The sequence below is a fragment of the Prionailurus bengalensis genome, chromosome D4 (assembly GCF_016509475.1).
Source record: "Prionailurus bengalensis isolate Pbe53 chromosome D4, Fcat_Pben_1.1_paternal_pri, whole genome shotgun sequence".
Taxonomy (NCBI): Eukaryota; Metazoa; Chordata; class Mammalia; order Carnivora; family Felidae; genus Prionailurus; species Prionailurus bengalensis.
The window spans coordinates 40,710,076-40,732,540 of record NC_057359.1 but is presented as its reverse complement, the minus strand read 5'-3'; the positions used below and the strand labels follow the sequence as shown (position 1 = coordinate 40,732,540).

The 22,465-nt window shown below is 36.7% G+C and overlaps 1 protein-coding gene across 1 annotated transcript in view; it reads right to left on the bottom strand.

The window, feature by feature from the left end:
- CCDC171 (coiled-coil domain containing 171) overlaps nt 1-22,465 on the bottom strand; it is a 315,466-nt gene that overhangs the window by 258,385 nt on the left and 34,616 nt on the right. The window contains 1 exon segment of the mRNA XM_043566993.1: nt 14,998-15,144. Coding sequence (XP_043422928.1) covers nt 14,998-15,144 — 147 coding nt within the window.

The window sequence follows — 22,465 nt, the reverse complement described above, 5'->3', positions numbered from 1 at the left end:
AGCCAGGTCACGATCTCGCGGTCCGTGAGTTCGAGCCCCGCGTCGGGCTCTGGGCTCATGGCTCGGAGCCTGGAGCCTGTTTCCGATTCTGTGCCTCCCTCTCTCTCTGCCCCTCCCCCGTTCATGCTCTGTCTCTCTCTGTCCCAAAAATAAATAAACGTTGAAAAAAAAAAAAAAAAGAAAGAAAGAAAGAAAATAGCCCATAGGCACTGAAAACAAAAAATTAGAACAAAAAAAAAGTTAATAAAGACAGAGGGAAGAAACCAATCTAACAATTTTTTTCAGATTCCAAAAATCATATGCATAAGCTTCTCTTATCAAAATAATAGTCTTATATTTTATAAAATACAGAATATTCAGTGATTCTATGATAAAAGAATCAACAATTCACGTCTTCTTTTCATTTCTTATGTATATGTTATGTCATATTAATTAGTCATCTGATTTACACTCCAAAAGTCAAGGAGAGGCTCTGTTATTCCTGCCCAGGCCAAAACTAAATGGGTTGAAATAATATGCCAGAGATCACATCTTTATTTTCATACCTTCCTGCTTTGAATGAATGTCCAGAAGAAAACAACTCTATCAACTGTTATTACTAAGACTATCAATTAATCAGTAAGGACAGAAAAACAATCTTCAAATCTTTAAACAAACTTCCAAAAGTGGACTTTGTTGATAGACATAATAAATTAAGGCCCTCCTAATAATTTTTTTTTTTCATCTCCTAGTCTGGTGAATTAAGTCTTATATCCAGCAGAGGGCGCTAGAGGAACATCAACGTGCTGTTCACAAAAAAAAAAATTTTTTTTCCAATACTGTCTAAGAGAACCAGTACAATCATGAACTGTCTCATTAGTATCCAGTCCTAACATACTCTACAAAGCAAGGGCAAAAGTGGTAACGGGATTCAGGTTAAAATACAAAAATCAACACAAATTCATACATACCACAGGTCAATTTAAGCATACACAGGTTTGCCTATAATACAAGTACTACACTATCCTATGTTTGTTCCTTAATACTACGAACAAGAGTTCTTTATCTAACACAACATGAGCACGTATTTTATCATGTATTAGCTGATTTTTGTGACCTTTCCTATTGCAATATACTGCCAAGAGATCTTTATTTCAATAAATACTATATATCCATCATAACTATTTCATTATTTTATGATTTACATCTCATTCAATCATGTTCAGCCCAATTAGATAATCTACTTCACTTTTAAAAAGTGAGTCTTTGTTGTTTGAAGAAGGTAGTTTAGAGAAGGATGTCTCTGGCTCAATCCCTTGGTACATGTTATTTTATCATAACACAGGGCATAAGCCGCCAGCTCCAATTCAGCAGCAGAACTAACCAAACATTTCCAGACCACATTTGCTCTCTGCACCACATCTGCTCCTGTGGCTTCCATGGGCCTGTTTCAAAAGTTTCACAAAAGTTATGAAAACTTGCACGTACACTGCTGAAAGACTGAGCAAAAACACCCGCTCCTACTACATTATTTTCTCCTCAAATAGAATACAAGCAGCTCAGAGGGTAGCAGTGAACTTAAAGGAATTAGTCAAGCAGCAAAGCTCTGATACACCAAATTTAGCTCACTAAAATGAACAAGACAACTAGGGGAGGAAATGTCACAAAAGTGCATACTAGGGATTTCTCAGTAGTACGTTATACAGCACCGTTTCCAAAACAGTTGCACAAAGTTTACCCCAGAATGTCAACAGCTGTATAAATAGAAAGTGGCTGTTTATTGAACTCTTTTTCCAGATTTTATCACCTGGTATTTCCCACTTAATGGACACTTTCACAGTAACCAATAGAGTAATAATCCATCTTCAAGAAGATAATTCTAAGGAACTGAATCATCATAGACTGATTAATCATTATTTTAGTGGTAAGTGTATTTTGTTACATCTTAGTGACTGCAAATAATTTTTTATCCGTGTGCAAACAATTAACTGCAATACTTATTCCTACCTGGGGTGGAGGGGAAGTAGTGACTGTACTTTGAGAATTTTTTTTTGAGAGAGAGAGAGAATATGTGTGTGCCCATGAGCATGCATGAGCGGGGAAGGGGCAGAGAGGGAGGAGAGAAAATGTAAGGCAGGCTCCATGCCAGGCGCGAGTCCCACGGTGGATCTCACGACAATGAGATCAGACCTGAGCTGGACACTTAACTGACTGAGCCACCTAGACGCCCCTGTACTTTGAGGCTTTAAAGTGAAGATCTCAAAGTATTTTTATTATCAGAAACAAAAATCTTAAAGGGTCTTGCAAGGTCTCTAAGTATTTGACAAGTATTTGAACAACAGAAGCCCCACAATACCGTATCACTTAAACGGAGTCAAATATTAAAGGACTGTAACATAGAAAATCTATGAGTCCTTTACTGTTTATTATCCTGCGGGCACCTGGCTGTCTGAATCAGTAGACATGCGACTCTTGATCTTGGGATCATGAGTTCGAGTTCATTTAATCTAATTAATTAAATCCAATTTAATTTAAAAATAAACATAAATAGGAGTGCCTGGGTGGCTCAGTTGGTTAAGCATCCAACTTTGGCTCAGGTCACAATCTCGCGGTTCATGGGTTCAAACCCCACATCAGGCTCTGTGCTGACAGTGCAGAGCCTGCTTGAGCATCTCTCTCCCCCTCTGTCTCTGCCCCTACCCACTCGTGCTTTCTCTCTCTCTCAAAATAAATAAACTTAAATAAATAAATACATACATACATACATAAAAATATAAATAAAATCACACAGCAGTTTCAAGAAACAGGCGAATGTACAAACATTCAGAGCCCTCCATGCCCATCATCTCAACTGTGGTTCACTGCGCAGTTTTAGGAGAGGAAACACAAAGCTAGTCACTGAGGGCAGCAACAGTCAGCGCCTTAACAGTTTCAGAACCGACACAGGAAAGCAACCTGATGACTACAGGAATCAACTGGAAAATACAGCAGCACATTTTTATTCACCAGGAGTGAATAATGAAGTCTATCATTCAGACTATAAATCAGCTTAATGGAAAAAAAGAGCTTTTATTACTTTTACATATAATAAAAGAAACCACAAAAAATGAAAATAGGAAATTTCAGGGACAGAATTGACACAACACAAATTCTGGTCATAAATTAATTTAGCATCTCTAAAAATCACCTTTACCTTTCCTGGTAACAAAAACTGCAGTATTCAACAAATTTTTTAATAAACTCCCAATTTTAAAGTCCATTACGCACATAAAAACAAAAATATGTAATACTTCGAAGCACAATTACATAACCCAGGTGATTTCATCACTTACCTACTTTATAATTAGTAATGAGCACAAATAGGTGTTTAAAAATAATTCCTACAAACACATGATGCCTTTATTTTTTTTTTTTAATTTTTTTTTTCAACGTTTATTTATTTTTGGGACAGAGAGAGACAGAGCATGAACGGGGGAGGGGCAGAGAGAGAGGGAGACACAGAATCGGAAACAGGCTCCAGGCTCTGAGCCATCAGCCCAGAGCCTGACGTGGGGCTCAAACTCACGGACCGCGAGATCGTGACCTGGCTGAAGTCGGATGCTTAACCGACTGCGCCACCCAGGCGCCCCACATGATGCCTTTAAAAAGTGAAATCAGATAAGGTTGGCTTCACGGACAACAGGAAAGGTGAGGTACATTTTTCGTTACCTTTTTCACTTGAATATAGTACACATACAGAGAAAAAAGCTACTCTACCCTGCTTTCTGTTACTATGCCACAGAATATGATTGACAGAAGCAATTCAGAATTTATTTGCAGGCTGTTCTCATTCCACTGTAATCTTCGCAAGACTCTTCAGTCCTCTCGCTATTAGGTTTGCATCTTCTCTTTTCTCTTTTCTTATTGAGTTAAGTTTATTTCCCATGATAAAAAAAAAAAAGGCTCCCCTAGTTGTAAAGAGGTTTATAAAAGCCACAGATATTTCTTTTTCCAGTTCACTTTTCCCTTGGTTCTGTGGTATCCAGCACCACATTTATAAAATTGGATTGGGAGTTTGCTTTCTTTTTTTAAATCTCAGAAACCACTGATCCGTGTTAAGATGATTAAGCCACACAGTGGTATATAGTTTATCAGATTTTTTAATACAAATTTTATATATATATATATATATATATATATATATATATATATATATATATATAAACTGCTTTGATCCAAGCATGTTACGAAATCACCGTTTTATGAAATACAACTGTTAGAAAACTTCACTGAAATTTAAAACACTGATTAGGCTACACATCTGTTGTATTAGTTGCTTTAATGTAATACTATTAACGTTAGATAATATGTTCTATTAAATTAAAATGTTAACAATTTCCCTCTGTATTAACATTATTGTCTCATTTATTTTTATATTAATCCTCATATTTCATGTATCTTATAGTAATCCTTTTTTAAAAAAATACCACTGACAATTACTTAAGTACCTAGAATTACTAATAGTTAATGTCTCCACAATTGAATATAAAAGCAGCATAAAATGCTCTCTGGAAATTTAACTTTTCCTTCACTATGTCACCATCTGGCCAAAAGCCAAGACAAGATATATTCACTTAAATATAAAGCAAAAAAAATTTTTTAAGTTTATTTATTTTGAGACAGGGAGAGAGTGAGAGACCAAGAACGTGCACACATGGGGGAGGGGCAGAGAAAAGGAGAGAGAGAATCCCAAGCAGGCTCTGTGCCATCAGCACAGAGCCAGATGCGGGTTTCAAACTCACATACTATGAGATCATGACCTGAGCCAACATCAAGAGTCGGACGCGTGACCAACTGAGCCACCCAGGTGCCCATATAAAGCAAAATTTTTTTCATTTAAAATTTTAAATGTTTAAAGAATTGTAGATGAGTCAGGGGACTATATTGTCCACTTATAAAATTCTTATAAACAGAATAAAAATTGAGACTATCTGGATGACACTTCAAAGCTTCAAATTCTCCAAAAGCAGAGACCTAGTTATTACCAAAAGTAATTACAGGGTAGCTAAGGAAAACCATAAAGTAAAACTACGCTAAAACAACTTTATGTCTACAACATCAATCAATAAAAGAAGAAACTGGGGCAAGTTATTTTACAAGGAAAAGTCAATACTAAGTTATCCAAAAACAAATCCTAAAGTTTAGGCATTAGACATTCCCTCAATTCAGTCAAAACTGGCTTTATAAGAATTTTATCAACAACAACAAAACAAAACACACAAACAAAAAAGACAGAAATCACTGTTATGTAGTATTTCTTCACACCTGTAAGGCAATTAAAATATTTTCAGTGATGATCATAGGGTTTTACAATATCCTAAAGTGACTTTTTTTTTTTTAAGTTTACTTATTTAAGTAAGCTCTACACCCAGTGTGGGGCTCAAACTCACAAGCCCGAGAGCAAGAGTCATACGCTCTTCTGAGATCAAGAGCCAGCCAGGCACTTCCTAAAGTGACTTCTAAATAAGGTGTTTTTTTTTTTTTAATTCTAAGCATATTCAGACTTTATTCTAATCTTTTAATAGGCCATCCATAAGCCACACAATATTTTTAAATGATAATTAAAATATGATGATATATTCCCGAATTCATTGGACTGAAAAAAATGTTCATCACAAGTGATAAATAGGCTAAAAATATTATTTAGAATATAATCTGATTTTTTATTTATTCTCTAACTTTACATAAAATTAGACCATGGGTGAGTAATTTTATCTTTGCCACGTTCACACGTGGCATTATCATTGAGAGTTCCTATACACCCCACACCAAGTTTCCCTTATTATTAACATCTGACATTTGTACGGTATGAATAACCCATTAAAATGGACAATGAATCTTAATAGATTTCTCTAATAACATACAAATGGCCAACAAGCACATGAAGTAGTATTCAATATCATTAGTCATTAGAGAAATGCAAACCAAGACCAAAATAACATTCTATTATGCACCAACCAGCGTGGCTTTCATCAAAAAGACTGATGATAACAAGTACTGGTGAGGATCTGGAGAAACTGGAACCCTCATACATTGCTGGTGGAACGCAAAATGGTGCCACCACTGTGCAAAACAGTGTGACAGTCCTCAAAATACAGAATACAGAGTTACCACATGACCCAGCAACTCCACTCCTAGGTATGTATCCAAGAAAACTGAAAACATGTTCACACAAAAACCTGTACACAAATATGCATAGAGGCATTATTCATAATAGCTAAAAAGTGAAAACAACACAAATGCCTAACAACTGAGAAATGTATACACAAAATATGGTATATAATACGATGGAATATTATTCAGTAATAAAAAGGAATGAAGTACTGATACATGATACAACATGGATGAATTGTGGAAACGTCATGCTAAGCGAAGAAGGGCAATCACAAAAGACCACATATTGCATGATGACATTCATAGGAAATGCTCAGAATTGGCAAATCTATAGAGATAGAAAGCAGAGTAGCAGTTGCTTAGGGCTGAGAGAAATGGGTTTTTTTCCTGAGTGGTAAAAATGTTCCTTTATTTATTTATTTTTTTCTTTGAGAGAGAGAGAGAGACAGAGAGACAGAGAGAATCTTACGCAGACTCCACAATCAGCATGGAGACCAACATGGGGCTTGATCCCACGATCCTGGGATCATGACCTGAGCTGAAATCAAGAGTCGGATGCTTGATGGGTGAATCTCAATAAAGATTTTTTAAATACCATCAGCATTAGAAGTTTAACGTCCAGACACTCATCTCCACCTCAAGTAGCCAAACAACTACTCCTTCCTAACCACCATACACACTTGAGGTTTATCATCTGAAGGATGTGAACCTGAACCAGAGGCTGGACATAGGAATACACAGAGAGGGGTGGGGAGGGGAGTACACAAGACTGAAACCAGGGGAAAGTCTGTGTGCTGAAGAGTATGATATGTGAATTCTCCCTCCATGTCCTTCTTCCATTTTATAACCACCACAGAGCAAACTAGCAGAGCACTCTGCAGAAACTATAACAACACAGAGAGAAGACCTATAACATTCAAAGTTTCACAATGCAATACTTCCCAAAATTCCTTACCATCCCCCATACTTCTACTGAACTGCCTACTCAAAATCTCCACATGGATGTCTACCAGGCATGCCTATCTAACATACCTAAAAGCAAAATCCTGACCACTCCCAAATCTACACCACTTGCATTCTTTGCCAGTTGAGTAAATGGCAATGCCATTCACTAGTTTGCACATGCCAGAATCTTTGGCATTCTCCTTTACTCCCTCCTTTTTTCTCACAAGCCAGATGCAATTAATTGGCAAATTCTATTGGTTCCATCATCCAAAATACATACAAATCCAACCCCCACCTCTATGCTATATATATCATCTAGGTGACTTTAATAGTGTCCTAGATGGTCTCTTACAAGCTATTTTCCAAAAAGTATAAAGAATGATGCTTTTCAAACAAATCTGAGGAAGCATATCAAGCCTCTGCTCAAAACCTTCCAATGGCTTTCTTTTCACTCAGACAAAAGCCAAAGTTCTTACAATGAATTACAGAAGACTGTCAAGGCTAGAAAATCTGCCTACCTTTCTATATCTCCTACTAGCTTCTCCATGTCAGTCCCAATGGCCTACTTGCTATTCTTCAAACACTCCGAGCACACTCACATCTCAAGGCCTTTGTACTTCCTTCTACCTCAAATGCTCTTCCTCCAGGTATCTACATGGCTGTCCCTTTAGGTCTCTACTCAAATACCACCTTATCAAGTCAGCCTTCCATGAACACTACCCTAAAAGGGTAACCATCCTGTCCCATCACTCATTACTTCCCCTAGTCTGATTTATTACTCTCCACAGGGCTTATCATGTTTTGTTTCATTTAATGTGTGATTCTCCCTGACTAGAATGTTAGCTTCAAGAGGGAAGAGACTTTGTTTTGCTCACTGCTATGCCTCAAGCACCCTAGTGTGCCTAAAACTCCCTATAAATACTGAATAAACAAATGAATACAGTACTCATAGGAACAGGATGCTATGAAAATGGTACAGAAAGGGGTGCCTGGGTGGCTCAGTCGGTTGAGCATCTGACTTCGGCTCAGGTCTTGATCTCGTGGTTTGTGAGTTCGAGCCCTGCGTCGGGTTCTGTGCTGACAGCTCAGAGCCTGGAGCCTGCTTCAGATTCTGTGTCTCCTCCCCTCTCTGCCCATCCCCTGCTCGTGCTCTGTCTCTCTCTGTCTCTCAAAAATAAATAAATGTAAAAAAAAATTTTTTTTAAGTGATACAGAGAACCAGAGCTCTCAGAAATTAAAAATAAAAAGGAAAATATTCAATTAGAATATTAGAAAGTAAAGTCAAGTAAATCTCCCAAGAAGCCACAATAAGTAAAAAACAAAGAGAAAGACAACAGAAAGGCTAAAAAAAAAAAAAAAGTAAAACATCAATCCAGTTGGTCTAACATTTGAATAATAAAAGCCTGAGAAAGAACAAAAACAAAACAAAACAAAAAAACCCTGAGGAAAAAATCATGAAGAAATAACACAAGAGAATTCCTCAAAATGAAGGACATGAGTTTCCTAACTAAAATGCTCACCATGCCCCCCCGCCCCTGCATTAAATAAAAAAGATCTATACTAAGAAACATTGTTTATGTTTGATGTTCTGCAACTGCAGAGTCAGTGGGAACTCTATACCACAAATAATTTGGAGTCTTTACAAATACAAGGAACAACAAAACTATAGATGGAGAATCTGTAGATTAAAGGAGATTCATGGGGTGCCTGGGTGGCTCAGTTGGTTAAGCAATTGACTTCAGCTCAGGTCATGATCTCACAGTTCGTGGGTCCGAGCCCTGCGTCGGGCCCTGTGCTGACAGCTCAGAGCCTGCAGCCTGTTTCAGATTCTGTGTCTCCCTCTCTCTCTGCCCCTCCCCAGCTCACACTCTGTCTCTCTTTCGATCTCTCTTAAAAATAAACATTTAAAAAAAATTTTTTAATAAAAAAAAAAGAAGATTCACAAAACATATCAACCAATTGTAATGTATAGACCTAATTGGAACTCTGACTTAAACCCCAATCTTACACACGTTTTTGCTGTTTATGAAGCAATTTGAAGTCTGAATAATGCCTGGATATTTGACTGAATTAAGTAATCACTGTCAATTCAGGTTTGATACTGATAATGTGGCTGTAAATAAAGACACCTTACTTCTTAGTCACAATGAAATACTTATGGTTAAAATAATCTGATGCCTGGGATTCATTTCACTATAATATAGAAGGGGGGAAAGTGACTGGGGTATAAATGACAACATATTGGCCATATATAAATCATTGTTGAAGCCGGTGATTGGTACGTTAGGTTCATTATACTATTCTGTTCATCTTTCAAAATCTGTTTAAAGCTTTGCATGCAAAACAATGTTTGAAAAAAACAGAGGACCAAGAAAACTTACAGAGACGATGAGAATGAGCAAAGGATCACCGACAAATGGACCTCCTTCAAGGCTTTATACCTTTATACTCCCACCAGCAAGGTAAAGGAAGTTTTAAAATCACCCTCGCCAACACTGGGTGCTTTCTTTTTCTTTAATCTTAGCATAATGAGTGTTATAGCCTTTCTTACATCATGGTGAGATTAAGCATTTTTCATGTGTTTGTTGTCCATATGAACATCTTTCACATCTTCTTTGATGTCCTTGGTAGATTTTTCTTTTCAAAAAGGTTTTCTCCTTTTTCTCATCAGATAGTGTGGGATTTACATAGAGAGATACAGAGATAGAGTTTTATTTACCCCTTCCTGTAAATATCTTTCTCATTTGTTTGCCTTTTTACTTTATTTGAAGTGGAGAATTTACTTATACCGTAAAATGTTGGATTGCGAATAACTCGTTCTGCGAGTGTTCCGAAAGATTAGCAAACATTTTAATAAATTTTAACCTGATAAATGAGCGACGTCTTACAATACAAGTAGTACTTGATGCCGAGACTCACATGACCACAACTAAGCCAATGGTTCTCTCTCTCTCTCTCTCTCTCATGACCACAACTAAGCCAATGGTTCTCTCTCTCTCTCTCTCATGACCACAACTAAGCCAATGGTTCTCTCTCTCTCTCTCTCTCTCTCTCTCTCTCATGACCACAACTAAGCCAATGGTTCTCTCTCTCTCTCTCTCTCTCATGATCACAACTAAGCCAATGGTTCTCTCTCTCTCTCTCTCTCTCATGACCACAACTAAGCCAATGGTTCTCTCTCTCTCTCTCTCTCTCTCATGACCACAACTAAGCCAATGGTTCTCTCTCTCTCTCTCTCTCTCTCTCATGACCACAACTAAGCCAATGGTTCTCTCTCTCTCTCTCTCTCTCTCTCATGATCACAACTAAGCCAATGGTTCTCTCTCTCTCTCTCTCTCTCTCTCTCTCTCTCTCATGACCACAACTAAGCCAATGGTTCTCTCTCTCTCTCTCTCTCTCATGATCACAACTAAGCCAATGGTTCTCTCTCTCTCTCTCTCTCTCTCTCTCTCATGACCACAACTAAGCCAATGGTTCTCTCTCTCTCTCTCTCTCTCTCTCTCTCTCTCTCTCATGACCACAACTAAGCCAATGGTTCTCTCTCTCTCTCTCTCTCTCTCTCTCTCATGACCACAACTAAGCCAATGGTTCTCTCTCTCTCTCTCTCTCTCTCTCTCTCTCATGACCACAACTAAGCCAATGGTTCTCTCTCTCTCTCTCTCTCTCATGATCACAACTAAGCCAATGGTTCTCTCTCTCTCTCTCTCTCTCTCTCTCTCTCTCTCTCATGACCACAACTAAGCCAATGGTTCTCTCTCTCTCTCTCTCTCTCTCTCATGACCACAACTAAGCCAATGGTTCTCTCTCTCTCTCTCTCTCTCTCTCATGACCACAACTAAGCCAATGGTTCTCTCTCTCTCTCTCTCTCTCATGACCACAACTAAGCCAATGGTTCTCTCTCTCTCTCTCTCTCTCTCTCTCTCATGACCACAACTAAGCCAATGGTTCTCTCTCTCTCTCTCTCTCTCTCTCTCTCTCATGATCACAACTAAGCCAATGGTTCTCTCTCTCTCTCTCTCTCTCTCTCTCATGACCACAACTAAGCCAATGGTTCTCTCTCTCTCTCTCTCTCTCTCTCTCTCTCTCTCTCTCTCTCATGACCACAACTAAGCCAATGGTTCTCTCTCTCTCTCTCTCTCTCTCTCTCTGTCATGATCACAACTAAGCCAATGGTTCTCTCTCTCTCTCTCTCTCTCTCATGACCACAACTAAGCCAATGGCTCTCTCTCTCTCTCTCTCTCTCATGATCACAACTAAGCCAATGGTTCTCTCTCTCTCTCTCTCTCTCTCTCTCTCTCTCTCTCTCTTTCTGTCATTTACTGCAGGATTGTGGGTGATCTCCCATGTTCAGATGCCTGATCTCAGGCCGCGGTGTTTGGCAGAAATCAGTGATTTTTCAGAACATTGGCAGGTGTGTCCACAACTGGCACTAGAGTATGTTTTGTCACTTCAGAGCACCTATGGACTCCTTTCCTTTTCCATTCAAGAGTAAGCTTAGGAATGCTTTGCTTGGTTCTAGGTCAGGCTGCCTGCAGATATAGACCCTTTCCTTTGCTGCCTTATTGCCAGTTACATTAAATACAGTATATGACAAGAGTTTATTAATACTATACTGAAGTCAACATCCGTGCGAGCATATACAAGGGCCTCCATGCAGACAAAGATTCCATTGAGCCAACAGATAGCAGTGATTCCATTAGTGATAGTGAAAGTTGTCCTACACAAAAACCCTTCTCTCTCTTTTCTCCCTCACACCAGCCATGAAGGTTTTCAAAGTTAAGTGTAGGTTTATTTTTCTTCATATTTTCTCTGCTATTTTCTATTTTATTACAGTATTGTAATCATTTTTATATGAATATATTTGGGCTGTGGAATAAATCATCTGAGTTTCCATTATTTCCTATAGGGAAATTCGCTTTGACATAGAAGTGCTTCGGATTACAAGCATGTTTCCGGAACAAATTATGCTCACAAACCAAGGTATTACTGTATATTACTTTAATTTTTTATAATCAAAGCTATGAGTCCATTTCTTTATGATTTTGTTCCTCTGCTTTTACGATTAGTAGTAAGTCATACTGCACTCAGAGAGCAAAAGGACTTAAATTTTCTTCTTCTTAGTTTATCAGTTTTTAATGTTTTACTCTTTTTTAATCCAACTGGAACTTATTTTAGAATATAATGTAAGATGGGAATCTAAGTATATTTTGTCCCAAAGAGTTAACCAATTGTTTCAACATGACTCACTGAATAATCTTTCCTATCCTCACTGATTTAAGATACTAGATTTTATATATATTCAACAAGGCTACTACCAGCCTTTCAATTCTATGCCATTAGTCTGCTCTTAGAGTTACCATACTTTTTAGCCACTCAACAATCTCTTTTCCCCTTCTTTTGGTACTGGACCCTAATTTTCTTTATAAAAATTTCTTTTTGGGGCTTTAATTTTTTTTAATGTTTTTAAAGTTTACTTATTTTTTTGAGAGAGAGAGAGAGAGAGAGAGTGCCAGCAGGAGAGGGCAGAGAGAGAAGGAGTCACCAATCAAGCAGGCTCCAGGCTCTGAGGTCAGCACAGAGTCCAACACAGGACTTGAACTCGTGAACTGCAAGATCATGACCTGAGCCGAATTCAATGCTTAACCAACTAGGTGCTCTGTGGGCTTTAATTTTTTTTTTTAATTTATTTTTTTTTTTGAGGGAGAGAGAGAGAGACGGAGAGAGAGAGGTCCAAGTGGGGGGAGGGGCAGAGAGGGGAGAGAGAGAGAAAATCCCAAGCAGGCTCTGCAATATCAGTGCAGAGCCCAACACAGGGCTCAAACCCACGAACTACAAGATCATGACCTGAGCCAAAATCAAGAGTCGGACACTTAACCGATTGAGTCACTCAGGCGCCCCTGGGCTTTATTTTTAGTAGAACTGAGAAAGATTTATTTGGGGCAAACTACCTCTTCCAGTCAAATATTTTCTCTCTGGGACTTGAATCCTAAATAAAAGTACAAAACGAAGGATACCAAATTGTTATTGATAAATAAAATAAAAATTATGGATACTAATTCATCTCAATTTCATCCATCATTTCTGTTCCCAAGCCTTCTGGAGATGCTCTGGGATTCATTTCTGAGCCTAATTCCCCAGGTTTCATCCTGATTCTGCAAATATGATTCCCATATTCTTCACTGAATTCCCTATTTAAGCTAACCAAAGTTGGTTTCTATTGCATACGACCAAATAACCACAAGCAATACAATACTAAAGCTTTATAATGCATATTAACTTCTGAAATAGTAAGCCCCCGCTCATTACCCTTATCAAAATGTTTTAGAGACTCTCGGGTAGCTCTTTAGTCTTCAACATGAATTTCTGAATCTATCTTCCCCAAATAATTCCACTGAATTTTTTTATTGGAACTGTTTTACCCCATAATATAACCTAGGGAGGATTCATATCATTATAGGGTTGAGTGTTCCCAAAATGTCTCACCATTTTCTTTGAAGACTCTCAGTTACTTTTTGTAACTTTTAAGGTGTTTGTAGTTGATTATATTCTTATTTTTGTCGCTGTGAAGAAAACTTTTTAAATATTTTAAATATATTATTCTCTGATTATTGCTGCTATATAAGAATGTATATATAATTATTACATATTATTTTCTTTCTGGCCTCCTTACTGAATGTTCTTACTAGTATTAATATTTTCAAAGTTGATTTTCTTGATTATTTAGGGTATAAGTGTATCATCTGAAAATAATAAGAGTCATACCTCCTTCTTTCCCACAATAATAATTCTTACTGCTCTTCTTCCATCATATACTTCTTTGGCTAAAATTTCCAGAACTACGCTAAATGGCAGCAGTGAGTTTAACCAGAGCATCTCTAGCATTTTATCATGGAATTCTCTTTATAAATGTTTATTTACCTAATGACAATTATAAATTATGTTTAAAACAAAACTTCTTTATCTATTGAAATACTTCATTTCCCACAAACAAAAGGAAATTTTAAAAAGAATGAACAAATAGATTTCTCTCAAAATTAATTAAATTGATCATCAGTATCATTCTCTCATAAAAATCACATTTTTAATTTGTAAATTGATGCTTCTTTCCCATTTAAAGTCTTACCCACAAAACCATGCAGCTAGTATAGGATTCAAACTACAAAATTAGAATTTAATATTATGTGTGCAAAAACCTTTCCTGTGTTGCTTCCTCAACCTTACAGTTTAAACAATTACCCTCATATTTTCCAAATATTCCATGAGAATTGTTAAAAATGGACAGATTTTTTTTTTTAATTTTTTTTCAACGTTTTTATTTATTTTTGGGACAGAGAGAGACAGAGCATGAACGGGGGAGGGGCAGAGAGAGAGGGAGATACAGAATCGGAAACAGGCTCCAGGCTCTGAGCCATCAGCCCAGAGCCCGACGCGGGGCTGGAACTCACGGACCGTGAGATCGTGACCTGGCTGAAGTCGGACGCTCAACCGACTGCGCCACTCAGGCGCCCCAAAAATGGACAGATTTTAAAAATTAGGGGAAAAATATAATTTACTCAGACACAATGTTTTCAAAGAATCCAAATATTCAATATAAATAAATGCTGAAAAAATTAGTTTTATATTTTATTACAGAGTAAAACCTTCTCTGGCCTTAAATTACTGACTGGATAACATATATATGTTTGGGGTTTTTTTAATTTTTATTTTAGAGAGAGAGAGTGTGTGAGCAGGGGAGAAGGGCAGAGGGAGAGAGAGAAAATCTTAAGCAGCCTCCATGCTCAGCACAGAGCCTGACTCAGGGCTTGATTCCATGACCCTCGGATCATGACCTCAGCTAAAATCAAGAGTCGGACACCCTATCAACTGAGCTACCCAGGTGCCCCAACATATATATGTTTTAAAAGAATGAGAAAAATATACCTCAAACTCTTTCCTAAGACGTTCTTCTCGTTGAGTGCTAAATTCAAGCTCACTCGTTTGTTGCCGTAAAAGATCAGAGCAGTCCATGTGTTCAGCTTCTAATTTCTCTACCTTCTTGTGCATATTTTGCACAGCATTATCTTGCTCCTGGAAAATAATTCATTTAAGTTTAAAAGTCAACAATGACAAAAATTTATTTTATAGAAGACCACGAGTAACTAAATCTGTGCTTCGACCACAATAGGTTAATTTACACAGTAGACCCTTGAACAACATGAGGGTTAGGGACATTGACCCATGCACGGTCAAAAAAAATATTAATTAATTAATTAATTAATTAATTAATTAATTTTTGACTCTGCAAAAATTTAACTACCAATAGCCTGCTGTTGACTGTAGTCTACTGTAGCCTTACTGATAACACAAATAGTCTACTGCCCATATTTTGTATGTTACATGTATTAGATACTGTGTTCTTAAAATGCCTAACTTTTTAATTTTTTCAGTATCTCTAAGCAACACGGTTCATCTCTAAGTTTTTTTCAAATTGTCCAAAAGCTCCAAAAAATTTTCCAACATATTGAAAAGAATCCATATGTGAATGGACCCATGCGGTTCAAACCCATGTTGTTCAAGGGTCTTATAGACACTTGCCCTTATAGGCAAGAGGGGTCTAGATATTCCAGCGATGTTTCAGAATATACATGTGTTCAAAACACACTACTGGAACTTTAACATTTTAAAAATCTGATTAATACATGTTATAGTTGAAAATGTGTACAGCTCTCTATAATGTTATGCTAGTTCAATTGACTTCTGAGGCTATTTACATAATGCTGTAGTCCAACAGCCATATGCAATGTTTTCCCTCTCATTAAAATTTTAAAATATTTTGTAATACAAATGTACATTGCCCTTTTGTGTGATAAGAAACGATTAGCCTGAATGCCTAATAATGACCCTGGAGAGATTTTTATGTGAGCTCATGGTACTTTAACTATGGTTATAGCTCTTAAAGTTGCATCCACTAGGTGGCTGTGTTTCATTTCCTTCAGCTTTCAAGTTTTCAACTCTTTGTTGTATTATTGAAAGAACGATAACATCAGGTAGTCTTCTACTTAAATCTCTCAATCCCCTTTTCCAACTAAACTCAGAAATCAGACATTGGTGAATTTTGTGAGAATTCAAACACAAAGTAACACACGTATCAAAGGTATTTTCCACAGTAACCTGTCTAGATTCATCATTCTCACTGAGGTCTCTGACAAAGGCTTCTCTCCCACCTTGCCCCCACCAGCACAATCTTATTCAGGGACTTGCACAAATACATATTATTATGGTTTCAAGTATTACTAGCCACTCAAATGATGTCACCAGAGTCTGAGTGAAAATGTCACAAGCATCAAATACAATTCTCTATAAAAGATTCTAATTTGGAAAGTACCCAGCAGTACAGTCCACAGCCAAAGGATGAAGAACAAAACGTCATTTAATTTCTTCTTTCCACATCCCCTCATTCATGAGATTACTACTCTGTAGCTGACTACACATGAACTCCTAAGAATTATTTTCTTCTGGGAATGGAAACGTCTTCATATACAGAAGTTCATCTACTTACATATTTTCAATCCTTGAACTACCGCAGATAAGAGCAAAGCTGGGTACCAGAGCAAAAGTGTGCCAGCACTGTGCAGATAGCACTCGTAGTTTTTACTAACACTCTGGATGGATTCAGGAATAAATGGGTTTATAAATAGCCACATGTAATCTAATTTCATCATAACAGTACCTTCACATACAATAGTACTTTTAAGACCATTAAGCACTATACAAGTATGAGATACTATTATTATTCTGGAGGATAGGTCCCCCTCCTTCAAGCAGTCAATTACTACCAGCATTAATCCAAATTCACTGTTAAATTATATGCCCTCTTGATTGACACATAATCTCGAACTTTCTATCGTCCACACAAATTACTACGTGTATTTTTAAATGAATAAACAGCCATTTACAAGGTTAATCACAAAGTAAACCAAATAATCTGAAATAAAAACAAAATCAAGTCTATAACCAAAAAATGCTTATATCCTAGCTGATGGCAATTATTTCAAACGATATTTATTCAAAAAGCAAAGAAACTAAAGTATCCAGGAAGTCTCAGGAAATTTACTTATAAGAAAATTTAGCTTGTGATTCCCATCCTATTGATAAACAGCACAGAAAGACAACATGCAATTATTTCATTACACTAGACAAAGAGCATGTCCATCATTCCATGACAGTTTAAATTTAATCCTATAAAAAAAAGGACAACTGCAAAATCAATGATGGATCAGTTAGGACATATTGTATTTATTGGTGAGATTTTAACTTTATGATATTTAACCTATTTTAAATGTTACACACGGTAAAATAGCTTTTAAATAAAAGTCTTTCAATATGTAGATGAAATTCTGACCTAACAATCAGTTTTAATGCAGAAGTCCAATAGTCACTAATATTATGTGACAATTCCTATATATTCTTGAATATGGATATAAAAACATACGCACAGTTTTTATTTTAAAAGCTGCTTTCTGCATATAGTATAGATTTTATAGGAATTCTATTTACATATCCAAGAAACTTACATTACATAGTTAAGGGATTACATTAATTTACAATTACACTGATTAATTTTCTGATGTTAAACTCACTTGGCATTTATTGCATAAAGGCTTTTTATATCTCTTATATTCTGCTGCATTGAGTTGGCTAATATTTTATATAATACTTTTGTGTGTATATTCATTAGTGAGATTGGTTATAATTATCTTTTCTTGTATCTTTGTCAATTTAGCATCAAGATTTATCAGTTTTTGGGGGGTGCCTGACTGGTTCAAACAGTAGAGCATGTGGGACTCTTGATCTCAGGGTCATGAGTTCAAGCCCCATGCTGGGTGTGGAGCCTACTTTTAGGCTCCATAAAAACATGGGGGGCACCTGGGTAGCTCAGTTGGTTGAGTTCTGACTCTTGATTTCAGCACAGGTAATGATCCCAGGGTCATGGGATCAAGCCCCAAGTTGGGCTCTGTGCTGAGCATGGAGCCTGCTTAAGATTCTTTCTCTCTCTCCCTCTGCCCCTCTCCCCTGCTCACATGTGCTCACTCTCTCTCTCTAAAAAATATTAAATAATTAATTAATTAATTAATTAATTAAAAAACTGTTTTAAGAGATTTATCAGTTTGGTACGTTATCAAGATTTTTCCATTCTCTGTCAGAGTTCATATAAGATTGAAATTATTTACTCCTTGGAGTTTCCTTTGCTTATTGGTGAAGCAATATAACCTGGAATTCTGACACTGATTCTATCAGGTTTTCTACTTTCTTCGTCTTGTTAAGTTATTTGGGGTAGGTAGGAGAATTATATACGTATCCATTTCAAATACCTAGCCAGGCAACCCTACAGTGAAGATCACAGTTGAAAAAACAAATACAAACGCTCAGAGCTTCTAATAAGCTCTTCTGTCCCCAACTCTTAAACATATGAAAAAGTTATGGGGGGTGGGGGGGGACAACATAAAAGATGAAATCTAAATCAAGGAGAAAGGGGAAAAACAACCTGAGAGAAACACATATAAAGAGAATAAAACTTGACAATATCTTCAGAGAACAGAAGTAATTTCAGAATGGCAGAGTATAAGGACTGTGCAAAAAATGCCAAAATAAAATTTCTCATAACTGGAAATTAACCATAGGCTTGCAATAATCCAATAAGCACTTATTCAAGAAAATCAGTGAAATCTCTATAAGAATGGCAAGTTCTGGGGAGCCTCGGGGACTCAGTTGGTTGAATGTCTTACTCTTGATTTCAGCTCAGGCCATGATCTCAACATTGTGGGATCGAGCCCCAAGTTGGGCTCTGTGCTAACAGCGTAGAGCCTGCTTGGGATTCTCTCTCTCTCCCTCACTCTCTGCTCCCCCCCCCAACATCCCCCCCCCGCCTCTCTCTTTCTCTCTAAATAAATAAATAAACATTTTTAAAAAACAGTCTTAAATAATATAACAACTTATTGCTCATCTATTTTTAATTCTGAAACAAATACGACAAACACACGCTCTAAATGTAAATATTAGTTATATCAATGGCATTGGTAGGTTATACTGGGTACTGGTTATATTAATCCCTGTTACTTTTTGCATGTTCAAATATTTGTTTTAAGTTTATGGTGCTATCAACAGAATCCAAGTCTGGGATGCATTATAACATACAAGAAAATTCCAAAAGAGCTATAAAATAGTTCCTGCATTTATATATCAAGATTAATTTGCTCCCTTCAAATAAACTTTAAAAAATTTTGTCACAGAATTTATTTTCTAATAAAACAAAAAGCTTACAGTGAAAAAGTAAGTGTGGCGTGTGTGGGTGTGTGTGTGTGTAACCAAATCATAATTAAAGACAATGGAAATTGAAGGAATTTTTCTTTCTTCCACTAGAGGGAGGTGTTGAACTTAAAATATTTTAAAATGAGGCTTATTTTTGAACTGACATTTACCAACCCAGAAAACCACATTGTGCTATTAGAAAATAAACTTGCTTTCTTTCCACATCTTTCAGAAACAAAGCCCAAAAAGTATTAATTTCATTTGTACTCATATAAACATTTCTCAGACTCCAAAATACAGTTTCAAGTCTGAAGAATTATGAGTATAGTTAGAAACATATCAGAGAAAAAAAAGAAACTTATCAGAGCTAAAGTACCCCTCCTTCTTACCTTATGAAATATATCAATTTAGCTAGTTACCACTTAACCTAGTAATGCTTATCTCCTGAAAGAACCAGAACAAGCTCTTCTTCCCTAAATCTGCAAAGCCAGCACAGTTCTACAATCAGAGATAGTGTTTGCAGCCATACAGTATAAAATGGCACTAACTTTGTGTAGTACTTATCATAATTATAAATCCATAAACTTGCACACCAAAGCAGAGATGCTTGTAGGCATTTACACAGTTCAATAACTTTACAACAGCTCAAAGATATGGCCAGGAATGTTAGCTTTTTACTTTTTTTCTTTTCTTTTTTTTTTAAAAGCTCTATACCCAACATGGGGCTTGAACTCACAACCCCAAGACGAAGAGCTGCATGCTCTACCGACTGAGCCAGCCAAGTGCTCCAAATCTTTTTTTTTTCTTTTAATGTTTATTTAAACTTGTGTGCACACACGAGTTGGGGAGGGGCAGAGAGGGGTACAGAGAACCTAAAGTGGGCTCCACAATGACAGCAGACAGCCCAACGTGTGGCTCAAACTCATGAACCGCAGGATCATGACCCTAGTTGAGTTCGGACACTTAACCGACTGAGCTACCCAGGCACCCCCCCCCCCCACCCCCAGATCATTTTTAACTAGAGCAAAAAATTTTCGAAGGAAATGAAATGTCTATCGATAAGGGATTCCTTAATATATATTAGGAATGTCCACATAGCAGAAAACCATGCAGACATCTATAAGAATAATATAAGGATATCAAAAGATGGACACCAAACACACTGAATATAATTCCATTTATGTAATTCAATGATATATGTTTATATACCCTCAGATAAGGAGTGGGACTCAAGGAGTGGTCGTAAGACCTTCACTTTTGCTTTTCAGTTTCCCTAAATTAAGGCATTTTTACAATGAGCACAATATATAATAATTTTATAAATTGAGTATAAAGGCATTTCCCGTTTGAAAATAACAGGCAGTATCAATGCCAGAGTCACTGTCTATGCCATTTGCTTACATGGGGCCCCGGTGGGCAGTTTCCTAGGAAACTGCAAAGAAATGCTCCTAGCTGGTCTAGATCATCTCTGAATGATCTGAAATATTTCCTGTCCATGTGGCTTTCTCCAAGCTATCTCCAGGTCACAGTCATGCCCACCAGGTCAATCTCTACACGCTGCCCTCCAATCCCTAATACGCAGCCTGCTGATGGCCTAACTCTGCTCTAATATCTCCTTTCACTGCTCCCCACCTTCCCCCTCTGTCTTTAGGGTACAGTATAATTTTCAATTGACATGTCTCATACTCGTTGCCATTACAAACTCTCCTACCCCTTAATCACTAGATACATAAACCAAATTTAGTCAACGAAGGAGGAAAGGATCATTTTATTCCTTGGTTGAGTTATAGAATTTGGGAAACAAAATAAATATGTAAAAATATACGCTGGTCTCCCAAATGCTTTCAATCTACTGGTAACTTATACGTTGAAATGAACTGGAAAAATGACAAAGAAAAGGGCACGGTGGTTTAAAACAACCCTTTACTGCTGCCTGTCCCACATTGTCTACAATAGAAAAGCTTAGAACAAATAAGAATCCTCAAAGTTCACATTGCTATAGCAGGAATAAAGAAAACCTAATAACCACACAACAAACGGCCATTTTAAATTAAAATTTTTAATAAAGATAAAAAAGGTAATATATTTCAAAATCAATATTAATACTTTGTTTTTAAATTAAATTGGCTTTGATTTGTTGTTTTGGTGGGGGATTTTTGCCTTTGATTTGTTTTGAAATTTCAATGATGCTAAAGAAAGATGGGGAGTTTTTATGTTTATCAAAAAAGGGCATGCATTAAAAAAAATGAGAAACACTTTTTTAAAATGAGGTAACTGTACTAGAGTTCCCATTAATATTCCAGAGAAGTACACCTCTATTTAGCGTTTCAATTACTAGGAAAGAAAGGAGACATGGCATAAAATTAAGATTTTTTTTTTTAATAGTGGGTCTGAATTCTAAAGCCCAGATGAAAGAAATACTACACCTGCTTTGTCTGTTAAAGATGGGGTTTCACTTAGAAGGGTTTGGTTTTTTTTTTTTAACTTATTTTAAAAACTGAATTCCCTTAGAGAGTTAGTTACACAAAGAGAACACTATACCATACTAACATCTAATTATAGGATGGAAACCTAAACCCATCAACAGCCAATAGGGAGAGCAGAGAATTTCAATCTAGCCCACAAGTTGTTTAAAAAAAGACTTTTAAAAATATGAATAGTTTCTTAAATTTGCTTTAAAAAGGAAAGACAGTTTTCTTTTGTTAATGCTAAAAGGACAAGAAAGTGAGAGACTGAGCTCTGAACATTTCTGTCATAAAATACAATAAAAGTTATCTTGTGCAAACATTACACTACATGTTAACTAACTGGAATTTAAATAAAAACTTTAAAAAATATATCTTACAAAAGGTGGTAGTAACTAGGAGTATATTCCCTATTCTTTCCCATACATAATAATTAAAGACTGATACAGGAGCTCCTTGGCTGGCTCAGTCAGTGGAGTATGCGACTTGATCTCAGGGTTGTGAGTTTGAGCCCCACGTTGAGTATAGAGATTACTTAAAAGAAATAATAAAATCTTAAAAAAAAAAAAAAAGAAACAAAGAAACAAAGAAAGAAAAAGATTGGTACCATATTCCTTTAGTACTTCATAATACAA